This window comes from Mixophyes fleayi, chromosome 6, assembly GCF_038048845.1.
Source record: "Mixophyes fleayi isolate aMixFle1 chromosome 6, aMixFle1.hap1, whole genome shotgun sequence".
NCBI lineage: Eukaryota > Metazoa > Chordata > Amphibia > Anura > Limnodynastidae > Mixophyes > Mixophyes fleayi.
In genome coordinates, this window is record NC_134407.1 from 84,881,896 (window position 1) to 84,897,004 (window position 15,109).

The following is a 15,109-nucleotide window of genomic DNA, read 5'->3' on the forward strand; positions in this document are numbered from 1 at the left end:
CCTTTCCAAATCTACTCAGGGTTTTTGGGAGGTCGGGAGAGACCAGTCTCTAATTTGAGATAGCATGTTTCTTGAAACCTGGTGAGATCAGGTAAAGCTAATCCCCCCTGTTTTTTTTTAAGTCATACGGGCAAAAGATAGCCTAGATGGACGACCTCTCCAAATGTATCGAAGCATCAATGAATGGAATGTGGCTATGTACTTTTTTGGGAAAATGTAGGGAATAGTTTGAAATAAGTACATAAGTTTGGGGAGAAGCATCATTTTAATGGCTGCTACTTGGCCCAGCCATGACACCTCAAATATCATCCATGAGGTAGAGAGTTTATGGAGTTGCATTAATAATGGAGGATAGTTAACTGCAAATACGTCTGAGAGATTCACAGGAACCTGAATTCCTAAGTATGAGATTGCTTTTTCCTTCCATATATATATATATATAAATCTGAACTTCAAACGGCTTAAAGAATCTGGGGATATATGGAAAAGCAATGCTTCAGTCTTTGTAGTATCAAGTTTGTAGTATGAAGCCCGAATATATCTATTAAGTATGAGGTGTAACGTGTCAAATGAAGACTCTGGCTCTGAGATAAACAAAAGAACATCATCTGCAAACAGGCACAGGCTGTGGCAGGTGCCGCCAAGTTTGAATCCTTTGCAGGACTTCGAGCTACGCAAGTGTGCCCCCAAAGGCTCAACTGCCAATACATAGATAAGAGGCGACAAAGGACACCCCTGTCTTGTCCCATTAGAAATAGAAAATGCGTCAGACAGAAACCCGATACTTAAGACCCTGACAGATGGGCCGCAATACAGTGCCATAATCGACTGCAGAATATCCACTGAAAGCCAAATTTAATTAATACCTGTTTCATAAAGTCCCAGTTCTCTGTGTCCAGAGAAAGCATCAACAGCTCAGTGCAGTTTCTCGAGACATAGTCAACAAGGTTTAGCACTCTTCTTGTGTTGTCTGACGCTTGCCGTCTCAGCACGAACCCTACTTGATCAGGGTGTATAAGGGACGGAAGAATGGGGCTGATCCTGTTGGCGATTAATTTTGCATAGATCTTAAGTTTCGTGTTTAGGAGAGCAATCGGAATATAAATGCGACCCGCCCTATTATTTCTATTTCAGCAATGACAATTAGCAATGGAGCAATGGAGGTGTCCTGTTTCTGTGTTAGCTGTATAACACAGTACAATGTGACTGCAGATATAGAACAAGACTGCCAGCCCTATTATTTCTATTTCAACAATGGCAATTAGCATTGGAACTGTCCTGTTTGTGTTTTAGCTAGATAACACAGTACAATGTGACTGCAGATTTAGAACAAAACTGCCAGCTCTATTATTTCTATTTTAGCAATGACAAATAGCAATGGAGAAATGGAGATCTCCTGTTTCTGTGTGAGCTATAACTCAGTTGAATGTCACTTGAGACTTAAGAGAACACTGCTACCCTTCCTCTTTCTTTTATAGCTATGACGCTGCCCAACTGCACTAGAGACTGCCAAGAACCGTGCTACCACTTCTGTGTCTCTCTGCGAAATGGTGCTGGATCGCCGTGGAGGGCGGTACTTATAGAATTCAAAACTCATGAGATCTGACAACGTAACAATGACATTTTGCCTCGTTTTCAATTCCGAGGGCGTGCGAAAGTACCGAACCAGCTAGGCTCGGTTCTCGGATCTGCTAAGTTCGGGTGGGCTTGGTTCTCCAAGAATCGAGCCTGAGCATCTCTAAGTGTAACCCAGCTACTAACATTGATAACAGAGAATGGTGAGCATAAGGATTTTATTGTAAGATTACCTTACTCTGTGTGGGAGCCCATTGTTTTGCTGTCTATACATTCTTTTAAGGAGAAAATATGGTAATCGTATTACATTTATGTATGTTAAAGATCAGTAGTTGGTTTAATTATGCCTTATATCATAGAGTGTTTTTTAAGTCAATATTCTGTATATTGTGAAGGTCTTTATTTTATCTGGCTAAAATGCATTTGTTTAATAAGGTCTTGGATCTCAATAATGCCAGAGATATGGATTAACTGATAGGACTGGCTACATTTAGTAAAGGTTCAAAATCATTGTTGGTTGGATTTTGTCTGTAATTTATTTGCATTTGTTATTTGCATGAAAAACGCCTCCAAAATAATTTTTGTGTGATTTTACTTAATAAGTTAAAACAATAATCTCACAGAGAGAATGTCCCACAACATATATAAGAAAAAAATAAGCATAAATATAAGCATAAGTATAGAGCAGTAAATGGGTTTACAAATGGGCTACAGTTTGCACACAGCAAGGAATGAACTTAGGAGCTACCGCTGCCATCTTCAAACACAATACACAGGGCACAATACACTACAAAGCTTAACCATAACAAACAAAAAATACAAATGAAAGTCTGAATTGTACGCAAAATAAACTCAAACATGTCAGTTTCTAATAATAACTTAAAAAGAAGTACAACATTATATATAAAACATACATACAAAACAAACTAAATAACAAAAAATTAATGTGTCCCAGAATGATCAATGGTCCCCATGAGTTATGTTCATAGTAATTTCGGGTATGATGGGGATCACTGACTACTTAGAGGTCTTTGCTTCTCTATGTCTGCCACTATGATTTGTAACTCATTCACAGATTGCTACAGAAAACAAAGCAAAACTATTAGTTGATTCTTGTGAACTTCACATTAGATTTTGTCCAGTCAGCTGAGTCACCAGACACATAGCAGAAATAACAGACATCTTGTCTAGTAATTCCCTCTATAATAATGTGAAGAAAATACGATGCTGTACTTGTATATTCCATAAACAACCTGTGCCATTCATTCCTTCATTCCTTCAACCATATTACCCAAAATAACGAGTAATAGCATCATCAGCTCAAAATCTGGCCTACTACAAATCGTAACACTACTGTTGCTTATGTACCACAGTCTACAGCTAATTGCATAATGTAATGTGTTGCCCTCTGGCAACTAAATGATTATGTCCTCAATCCAACACCATGTGTTAAATGCCAACTCTGACTCCAGTTGATTGATATCTACATTAACATACAGTACAAGTTATATTGTAAAATATTCTGACAGAGCTTTCTGGAAATCTCCCATACCATCTAAACAATACACTGGCATATTTCTGCTTTTCTATCACAATCCTTCTTGTGCATATTGAGTAGCTGTTAGATAACTTGTCAAATGACTAACATTTATTGGCTCTTCATGCTCACCGGCCTTTTCTAGTAAACACATTGCTTTCTCTGTCTGGCCTTCTTCTGCAAGTTTTCACCATGGCATTTATATAATCAGGCAGTTGTTCATTGTTGGTACCATGGGCAGCAACACAACTTTAATGTACTCTATATACTGGATATTATTGTGACTAGAGAGTAGATTTGTGTTGTATTCCATGGCAATAAAGATAAACAACTATAGCTGATGATATAAAGATATGTTACATCAGAATCACCGTCCTCATCTCACATTGCACCCTCACTCCCACTGTTTACCTTAGCAGGCATGAGGTGGGGGTGGCACCCTCTCCTCCTGGGACTGGGAGTGTGGTACTTGGCTGTGCCATCATAGCCAAGTGTCACACTCCCAACGTAACAATGACATGAACAGCTCTGCATGTAAGAAGCGGCTGGCTGCTTGTCCTCATGTCAGCATCCTGCACTCCATGTTGGGGTGCCGCAGAGGCATTAAAAACACTGGATGAGTGACATCATATCACTCATTCATTGTAGACAATGCCTGAAGAACCCAAACCCTGCCCATAAAGCCCACAAAACGCAGACCTTTGGATGAACTCTGCTCATTTGTGTGTATGTCCTGCCATTTGGTACTGACCTGCCAAAATCTGGACAGTTGGGAAGTATGGATAAATCAATATTGTAATATTAATGCCTCCCAAGACTTCAAATGGGCAAAGAGGAACAATTAAGGTTTGTTATGAAAACACACAAACTTTGATCATGTATTCACTAATGATGTGTATAAAACATTAGTTATAAACAGGTCAAAAAAAAATTACAAAACAATAAAACACATAATAATATCTATGTTATTATAAGCTTAGCAGCCAAAACAGCAATTGTGGGAGTTTAATCAAATATCTATATAACAGACCGAAAGGAGAACGGATGAGGGGTTTGAAAAATGTTTTCTTGTGGATGAGGCATCATAAAAGTGCCATAAGGGGTGGCGAACACCCCTTATGACACTTTTTACTTCCAGTAAGGGTCTTTAGTAAAGTGCAAAAGCACAGTACAATATGACTACTTTTGGGCAAATGTGCCCATTTTTGCAGGTAAGTACATGAATTTGCTCGCCAAGATATTGCAAAAGTTTGCATCATCTAATGGAAGGAGTTGGGGAGATCATGGACATTCCATGTTAAGAGTGAACTAGGTATCCCAGTACACCTTGTTTTGCACGTAGGTAGAAAACCAATATTTAGAGGATGGGATTATTTAAATGAACGGACAGGAATAGAAAAGGTGAATTTAGGGAGCTTTCTGTACCTGTCCCTTCAAATGCAAAATAAAACGTTCAAAAATTAGATAAGAAAATCACTAGGATACTCCCTTAGTGACAAATGGATGAGGTCAGATTTTGAGGACCTCTGACCTACTAATAACAGCTCATTTTGCATCCTACGGATGCAATTGTACAGGAAAGACCATTTCTAGGTGCACTTTTATCAATGTAATGAAAACATAAAATGGACATGTGTAATATAGATAGTCCTGATATCCCCTTTTAATATGAAGCTAAACAGAGCACTATTCTAGTATTTTAGAAGAATAATTTAGAGATTGAAATTATTAAAGTCGACAGTGGCTTAGTGGTTAGCACTTCTGCCTCACAGCGCTTGGTTCATGAGTTCAATTACTTATCATGGCCTTATTTATGTGGAGTTTGTATGTTCTTCCAGTGTTTGCGTGGGGTTTCCTCCAGGTGCTCCAGTTTCCTCCAGCACTCTAAAAATATACTAGTAGGTTAATTGACTGCTTTCACAATTGACCCTAGTCTTTCTGTCTATGTTTGTATGTTAGGAAATTTAGACTGTAAGCTTCAATGGGGCAGGAATTGTTGTGAGTGAGTTCTCTGTACAGCGCTGCGGAATTAGTGGTGCTATATTATTAGCTGATGATAATGATGATGGAAGTAGACTGGATTTTGTAGTGAGCTTACTACAGTGTCCACCATATGCATTTTTCAGTGAATCAACAAACAGTACATCCCTTCACAGGCTGGGAAGTGGTGCACGTGTTGAATTAGGTACACTTGCACAAATAATAAGAAAAAAATAATGCCACTAAATAGTACAGTTTTACTTCTCTCATCTGTTTGGCAATTACAGTACATTTGATAGAATTAATAGATTGGTGTTCGGCCCTCTACCACATAAATGATATTTTAATGCATTTAACTTGCGTTCACAAAGCCCATTAAATGCACTTTGATGCTAATACTCCAAAATATAATATAAGAGGGTGGACCACATACTTTCTGACAAGCACTCACTTAGCTTTTCATCAATGTTGACATTACCTGTAACATGCAGAAGTATTAAGGCTCAAAAAAACCTACAATGGAGTGGTATATGAATGCTCATTTAAGTATACAGAACACAATGCAGCAGGGAATCTTTAAAACACAATAACTGAATGCTGGGTAAAAGCGAGGATGAAGTACAAGTCTTTGTCTACACCTTAACTAGTGTTACTTTCATGACTTAAGTGTATAAGTGCAGTCCAGGGTGTCTGTGAATGGAAGAAATGTTGAAAAAGCAGAAGCAAAATATCACACTCAGCAATGCCTTTAGTTGGCATATATGGCATATATTTAAATAGGGAATATTTGTGCATGACCACCAACAGGCCTGATGGTTGTGGAAGTGTCAAGTTTTTGCTGCTGTGGCCTACAAATCTGTGGTAGAGTCAGTTCAGCTTAGGGTGCAGTTGGGCAGACTGGGCTTGATAGTTATAATGTTGTAACTAGCCAAGTTTGTGGGAAGGTAATTGAAATGAGGGATATGGATACACAAAGAAAGAAGGAACAGAGGCAATTATAAAAATATGAGTAAGGTTAATATTTGTGATCATGGACCGCTTTTGTTCTTTGCAGGAGTTACCCAAGCTGCCTGTGCCTCCTTTACAGCAAACTATGGACATGTATCTGAAGTGCATGAAACACCTCGTCTCAGAGGAACAATATAAAAAAACCAAAGCAATTGTGGAGAGGTTTCTGATGCCTGGAGGTGTGGGGGAAATGCTGCAACAAAAACTCCTTGAGCGGAGAGAAAAAACAGAAAATTGGGTAAGGCCTGTATTGTTTTCTCACGCTTATACCTGTTTGTATACACAAGTATATGAAACATGACCAATAAAGGTCCCTTGCTTGTAAAAACAAAAAACTCCCCATTTAAATTTTTAAAGGCCGCTACATGCAGAAACTTTGACTGACTCACGGCTGCATTAGTGTACAGTGATACATGTTAAGGGCCACAGCCAAATATATACACAGCCAAAGAAGGAACACAGCTCTCTGCTATTCTGAGCATGCATAGGTCTGGAGCAAGGGTAGTGAAGCCGCAGTCGGCTTTATCCATTGCTTCAGAGTCAGACAAGATAGTGCTCTGCTCTGCTAATCAGCTGTCTAAAGATGGCAAACATCTACAAAGTATTGGCACAGAGAGCATGCTGGAGATATATGACCCATTAATGACCAGAGGAGTTTTCTACCAGAAGGACAAGCTCCATTTTCGCATATTTACAATGTGTCAGTCTCACCAGGAATTACATTTTCATTTTTTAAGTAAAAAAGTTAATTTTATCTAGGTAGTGTATACCAATAGATTTACAGATGGCATATCTGGCATCTATGAGAAAATTAAAGTAAAGCATGATCTCAAATATTATTTCCGTCAAGATTTTTTTCTTTACCAGAATGTTGGTCCCTGTTCTGACACCTCCAAACTCCCCAAGATTCAGGTCGTAAAAGTTTCCATTTTATTTTTGAGTATTACTATCACCTCTTTTTTATGAGGAAACTTTTATTTTAGATTCAGTTGTCCTTTAAAGTAGTATTTAACAATTTTGTTTTAAATATTTTTGTAATCTCCAAGATTTTACGCATTATTTTATCTAGAGGGGATGCTCTTTTGCTATGGGGCATGAATTCAAAGTTTAGTTCTTTATTAGCACAAGCAACGCTGCCAGAGTCATGTGTGTTTTAATCATATATATCTATTTTGTCACCATGCTCTCTTCTGTCACATGAATAATACTCTGCTTCTCTTGGTAACGCAAGTTTTTCTCTATTAACCATTAGCATTTACATTTACCTATTTTTAGGCAATACAATGCTAACAAATTCCACACTAGAAGAGACAGTTTATGGCTTCATTTGAATATTTAAATGCCAATGCACTGTATTTGGACAATAACTTTTTAATGCAGTTTTGTGAGATTACTTATTATTACTTGAACTATTTATTTTCTGAGTAGCACTATTACATTTAATCACGTTTTTAGCAGTTGAGTGTTCACCATGTGAATATTTGCATTTCACTTTAATATTACACTAAAACAAAGCAATATATTATCTTTATTATCAATGAAATGTGAACTGTGGTCCACACTAATGTATCACACAGGGAATAATTAATGTGAACATATTTAAAAAATAGCATTGCAGACAACCCGCTTGCGCATCGACTACTATCAAGACAGATTTCGGGGTCGATCTGCAATTTGTGGCTAAAGACTGATTTGAACATCTATAGTTCCAGCGAGTGATTACTTTACCTTTGCTGGGTTTATAGAGCTCTAGCATGGTCCATTTCATACTTTAAAACTAATATGCATACTGTCTCTGCCTCTATCTCATTCTCTCCTGTATTGATTGCACAGCTGTCTCTGGGATAAATGTACCTTGTAGAACGGAGATCAGTCTTTATACCATCTGTGCCAGAAATAAGCAAAATGTGGTTTTACTGCTGTTGTTGAACTATAACTACTGGGTTCAACCTGCCACCATATGGCTGGGAACACTGAGTAAAGAAAATCTACATATTGCCTAACTATACTTTTATTTACATGATTGACAACATTTCCCTCTTACTATAGATACACCAATATTGGCTTGATGACATGTATCTAAATAACCGAGTGCCCCTACCCGTTAACTCCAGCCCTGCAGTAATATTTGCACGTCACAACTTTCAGGATACCAATGATCATTTGAGGTACTGTAATACAACTACCTTTCTCCTTTGTCATTTTGCACGCCTGTATTTCATTTTTCTCTGTTTTGTTACAAAACAGTATCTGTTAATGTTTGCACATCTCAGACTGAAGGTATTTTGACAAATGCAAGTTAGTTCTGTATATGAAAGAGCTGAAGTTGCATGATGTTGCAGAAAAATGTTTTGCATAAACAGAAACAATACCTGCTTGTAACAGAGCAACACAGCAGTCTTTTCACCTATAAACATAACAAAGTGGAACCTTGTTTGCATTCTTATTCAATCTAAGGTCCCAAAATAGGATTTCACTTTTCACTGCAGCAAAAATTTTCATATGCAGAAACTTGAAACTTGTCCTAGCATACAGCATGCAAATGTTAACTCATGTAGTGAAAGAAAAGTATACAGGGTACTGAAAAGCAGAAAAGTTTATTAAATATGATTTTGTAAAACAAAAAGTTAATACAATAATATATGAAATAATGTTTTTTAGTCTCCAAATATATCAATTTGGGGAACATTCAATATCAGATGTTCTTAAAAAAATAATAATAATAATATATATATATATATATATATATATATATATATAGTAATAACTTGCTTCCTCTCAACTCCTTTTCAATACATTTCTACAGTATAGATTTCAACCAATATACTATTGGTTTCTTGGACTAAGATTCCCCGTAGCTCCATCTTGGACCTTCATAGAACACTTGGAGCTTCTCTCTTGCAGCTTTTCTCCTACCTTTAAGCAGATGCCAATATTAGATTGGATGCAAGGTAAAATCTCTTTAATATTATGGTGCTTGACAAAATCTCTTCCTTCTCCAAATTATTTTCATGCCCTTGAGAGCAGCCTTTTCTTATAAAAACACTTACCTTTAGGTATATTATACATTACAATACTCCTCAAACACCTCAAAAACGCCACACACAATGACAATACATTCCATCTCTATACATATTTCCAACAAACAAACAAAAGCTAAACACATTTAGCTTGCACTGCCATTCATATTCAATACATTATTTAAGGCATGTGTACCTATGACTGGTACAAGATTTCACATAGAGAATGCCATTTCACTTGTTAATTAACGCAGACCACTTCCACAAAGCTCTAATTTATTGGTATGTGTGTTAATAAATACATCTCCCTTTCAAACTCATTACAACAGAGCCCGATACAAACTTTCAACAGAGGGTCTCATTACCTGTCATTAAGGCAGGTATCTGCCGATTTTGAGTGTATTGTACGCAAAATCACTCTGCGTAGAACTGGGAGATACGGCAGTGAACGCAGCCCGGTCCGCTGCATACGTGGACACAATGGACACAAAATAAAGTCTACAATTTTGGGGAGTGGACAGGGCAGAGAAGGGGCGTTTTTTTTCAATATAGTAACATGTTGAGGCTACATCAGATAATCTGGATGTCTGCAGGCTTAATTGGCCCATATTGTGACATAAAGCCCATAAGGAATAATTACATTATATAATGGTGGGCCTACACGTTATTAATATAGAACTGTTCATTGGTACAATTATAAGTGTTGTCAGGCAGGCAGCTTAGAAGTCAGTGATCTCTATTTGTGGCTAGATAGCTTCAACCATGATCCATTTGTGATAACATTTTGCTCATGTCCACTGCCTCCGCTTATAAACCTGTTGTTTATTTAGGATGTATTCATCTGTTAAGGATAGGTATATGGCGACACTTTCTCCAGTGCTAGTGATGAATAAGAACAGAGAACATTTATCCTCTGCACACTAGAAATGGCATGGTATTTAAAAATGGATAAAAAAGTGGCATACTGCTATACTTTCTCGTTTCACAGTAGTGCACACAATGAACATTTTACAATTGCTAAAAAACCTGACTCACTGGCCATGTGCAGGGTACTATACTTTTCAGAGTATATTAAAGCTACTGAGGCTAAACAGGCTATAGACATGATTATGATATACACACAACTGTCTGGCACTACTGACTATAATTCCTCTATTCTCGTGAGAAAAACAATTAACAAAACAAACTAACATCATAAAATGAAAGCAGAGCCAGCTGTGTGTACGTTTTTAAAGACCTGTTTCGCCTCACCCTCTATTGCCTGTGAAGTTATTCCATGCTACAGGGGAATTAAAGAAAACTGATAAGGAAGAAATGCATCCTATAAAATATAATTCACGGAAAATATAATATGTCATAGATACGCCCACCCCAAAGAATACTTTCTTGGCACTGAAAAAAAACGTTCATAAAGTTTTAATCTCTAAATTGTTGGCAACATGATACATTTTTAAATAATAAAAATATATTATTGGAATAGGATAATTACTTTAAAAATTATTAATATGATTTCACATATATTGCCAGGCCCATGCTTTTTTCATCTTCCAAAATCTATGTTATGAAAAATAATATATATAGCCCAAACTATGAGTCATAGTAGCTAGCCCAGGCTGGCTAGCACAGAGGCTACTGTGGGCTCTGTTACACAGGGACCCTAGAGAGGTGGCATGGTTGCCAGGGCTGCAGGGATGCTATTTGTTTGAGGCAAGAAATTGACATGTTTAAAGTGTATATACTAGTAGTAAATCTAAATCTATATTTAGCAAGTCCAACCCTTTCCTTTGTTTATAAGAAAATCGTTTTTGTGAAACAGATTAGTCTGGGGGAAGACAGGACATGAAATCAATGATCAATGTAAATGGGATAAGGTTTTCTTAAAATATAAATTGTATTTCCTAGTGGTAGTGCAACTCCTTTACATCATTGTGTCAATTAATTTTTATGCAAACATTTTTTTAACAAATAGAGGGTGATTTACTAACATGGCTGAAAATCTGCTCTAAAGTTTTCATTATCTAGCGGAAACTAGATGTATTAAAGCTAATTGCTTTTGATCACCAATGCACTGGCTATAGCATACTATCCTTTAATCATTATTGTATATGGGTGACTTGTTTGATCAAGGTGATTACTGCTGCAATTGTTGATGTCACAGGAGTTATATTGTGATGTCAGTGATCTGTGACATAATAAAATAAAAATTTTGAAATGTTCTATGTCATCATGTCATCAACGATTACATTAATGATGTAATTTGGCATGCAATTTTAAGAACAATGCAAACAGAAAGCCAATGGGTAGGGCCAGTTAAGGTTGCACACAACTTCAACAGTCCAAATTCCTGTGTTTTTGACAGAATCATTTTTTGCTTTATAAATATTGTGACACAGGCACCTCTCTGGTGATGCATACATAAACAACTTCTTGTTGAGTAAACATTGATTCTATTGTTACATTGCAACAAAACAGCATATACTTTCACTAAGATGACACCAAGCAGCCTAACAATGGCTAGACATAGTTCTCCTGTCTAGACACCGGCCTCTGTCTGACATCAGTTGCACTGTTCAATTTAAAAGGACAGGTTTAAATACACAAAGACCCTCCCTTTGGACTAATTGCTTTATTAGATCAAATGTGTGTCTTCAGCCTAGGAGTTTTACTGTGCAAGGTCTTAGCCCTGTCTACAGCCTTCTCTTGCAGACTGTTAGCTGACCACCTAACTCCCTTCTTAGATGCCTGTGGAAAATCACTCCCTTTGTCCCATAGTATCTCCTAGTAGGGTGGGGCAGACTTCACGAGGTGTGCAGCTCTGTGAAAGAGAGACCGTGCAATCATTTTGTTCATCTGATGTTTAAAGGCACAATAGAAAGAAGTTTCTATTACCTTTTTAAATGTTCTCACAATCACGCCTACCAGAATACTAATGGGGACCTTATCTTCTCGACATCTGAGAACTCTATTTTCAAACACCTTGTCTTTTTTCCCATGGTCGCCCATCCTTACAAAAGGATGCTTATGTGTTCTTTCTAAATGTGGCTGTATTGCTTTTCTGGCATTCAGAACAAGCCCTACAAAACCTTTTTACAGCTAAGTAAACTCCGGGCCAGTAAAACCTGCATAAAGCTTTTTCCCTCATTCTACCTTCCCTAAGTGTCTGCCACCTGCCTGAGCTGTGTGCAGCTTCAAACACTATGGGTACATGAACCTGTACCTTCCTTACCTTCACAGTAACCACTCGTAATGACATATTACTTTTGACAATATATGATGGTGATCAACTTAAAGGCATGATATAAAGTGCGTCATTTCTCTGGTCATGGGCAAAGTTTGGCACACTCAACAGTTCAGGATATTCAGACCAATCTTTACCCTCACCAACAGATGGGGAGGGCTCATGCACAATGTCACCATCCAATGCTGTTATTTGACAGTCCATGCTTTCTTTAACGGTGACACTTTTGTGGAAGTCCTGCCGTAACACCTAGGAAAGCATTCAGGGTTGGCAGATCCCAAAGACCAAGGTTAAGACACTTTGATTTCTTAGGCAGATCTTTAAAGACCGGGCTGCACTTGCTCGCAGAGGACCTATTTGAACAGTGGGAAATTGTGCCCTAGAATAAGAGGATATGGCATCTTATTTGCTATGGTAGCCACTACCTTCACGGTTTGACCTTTAAGTCTTACAGCCAAAAGATTCTTTTATAATCTCTTGGTTACCCCATATGTGCAGTGTGCATTAACTCTGGGCCGCAGCGAGACCTTGGATCCAGCCAGTACAGAGTTTGAAACCAACGTAAGGTCACTCCCAGAGTCTACAACTCACTGGGCAACATTGTTGTTCTCAAGCACAGTCATTTTAATTAAATGTGGACCACTGGTTGTGAAACTCTCAGAACAGCAATATAGAAATAGAGGTCCAGTTTGGGCAAATGAATAATCCATTGGTTTTTGGGTTCTAGTGCGTTTGGTTTTAAAATGTCCAAGCTCTCTGCACTTGAAACATTAAGAGCTAAATTTACTAAAGGGTGGTTTGGTGAAACCACGTGTTTTTGTCGATTTTTACAGCGGTTTTAAAACCGTCAGATTTACTAATGCCTGAACGGCATTTTTCAAAACCACCACTCTACAAATTGCCATCCCGATTTTAACAATGATGAATATATAAACCACCTCCAAACTTGATTCTTAGTAAATCTAGCCTCAACAGTTTTTTCCTCATGTGGCAATCATTCAAGCTCTTCATGCCTTACAGCCAGATGAAGCCTCACTAACTTGTACTCCACAAATTCCTTTACAGACTTTCTTGCTGTGTGTGCCCTCGGCTGAACTATGACAAGCTTTTGTTTCAAAACAGCAATTTCTTGGTCTTTCTCTGCTGCTATCTCTTTCAGAGCTCCCATTGCTTTTCCTCTTTCTTCATAGGACTCTTGCAACTCAGTATGTATTCGGTATTAAACCTTTTTCAGTATTAAAACAGGGAATGCTAGCTCCACAATACGAGTATTCACTATAACATACCTCACCTCTGTGCTCTCTCCCGAATCCGCTCTTCACAAACCTGAGGCACCGTCACTAAACACACTAGTCTACCCTGGAGACTGATACTACTCTCTCAAGCCTTCTCTTTCTCAAGTGATGAAGTTGCTCATGTTTGGAGATACTAAACTGCTTTCGAGAGTCAGCGCCAGTGTATGTCCTTAGCATAGACATACCAATGCACTGAAGTGAAGGGCTTACAGAAGTCTATCTATATATACAGGAATATCATGCATTTATGAAACAAGAAAAAACAGTAAAATAAGATAATTGATACTAGGTATGGAAGTGATGCTGATCGATTTTGAACACAGATGCTTGTTACGTTTATATTACTATATATTATCTTTAACTTGCATGGATTTTAGTAACTCTTGAGACTTATGTTGAGTTTGCTTTCTTTCAGAGTGGTTATTTCATTTAAATTGTGATTGATCTTCATTATTGAATAGTTTCAAAAACAATAAGAAATGAGAATTGGTAGGATGCCCAACCTTCAGCAGTGTCCAGTTCTCCTTTAAGTAGTAGGATAACGTATATTGTTCTCTATATTTTTCTTGCAGGTTTACAGCTAATCTCATCTCCGGAGTCCTTGATTACAAAACTTTATTGGATCTGTAAGTTGCCATTCTTCAGATAATTTAGAACATGAGCAACATTCACAAGCGTTCTCTGCAGTAATTAGGTTATAGCATTATTAATAGTGTAGTAATAGCTAGCTAATTTAGCTCTGGTATGTACCAATATAAAAGTATATTTATTAGCTTATGCTTATGCTGTCTTTGCAGTAAATATGTATAGGATGTGAATGTGCTTTATACGTAATACTAGGGTTAAAGACATTTCCAAACATGTACATTTTTACATACCTCATAACATGAAAATATATGTTATTCTTCAGTGTAGCAGAATTCTATACAGAGAGTGGCTGTGGCTGGAGAACTCACTCACATCAGTCCCTGCCCCATTGGAGCTTACAGTCTAATTTCCCTAACACACACATACACACACACACTGAGAGAGACTTTTGTCAATTTAATAGCAGCCAATTACAATGCTTGTATATTTTTAAATTGTGGGAGGTTCTCTGTACAGCGCTACAGAATTAGTGGCGCTGTATAAAATATTTGTGCATATACAGCATTTGAGATACTCATTTCTGACACAGATAAATCTACAAGTTTTAGGGATTCTGAATTAACTGAGAGGTATTTACTGCAGATTCAAATCTGTTTAAATAGAACTTTCAGACTTTGCTTTCGTTTCAAGAAAGGCATAAAAATAGCAATAGAATCCTATAAAAATGCTACAGGCCTAAATCCCAGGAGAAAATATGCCTTTAATCCCCCTCTTAATATAACTACACATTTATTTATTCAGGCACCAACTAGACTTATAGACCGCTGTGGACAAATGTAATCTGCAAATGGTCAATTATAGATTGTAT

At 37.5% G+C, this 15,109-nt stretch overlaps 1 protein-coding gene across 1 annotated transcript in view; it reads left to right on the plus strand.

Moving 5' to 3' along the window:
- CHAT (choline O-acetyltransferase) overlaps positions 1–15,109 on the plus strand; it is an 84,635-nt gene that overhangs the window by 25,405 nt on the left and 44,121 nt on the right. The window contains exons 3-5 of the mRNA XM_075216996.1: positions 6,147–6,338; positions 8,150–8,268; positions 14,226–14,279. Of these exons, the coding sequence (XP_075073097.1) occupies positions 6,147–6,338; positions 8,150–8,268; positions 14,226–14,279 (365 nt within the window). The remainder of the gene's footprint in view (positions 1–6,146; positions 6,339–8,149; positions 8,269–14,225; positions 14,280–15,109) is intronic.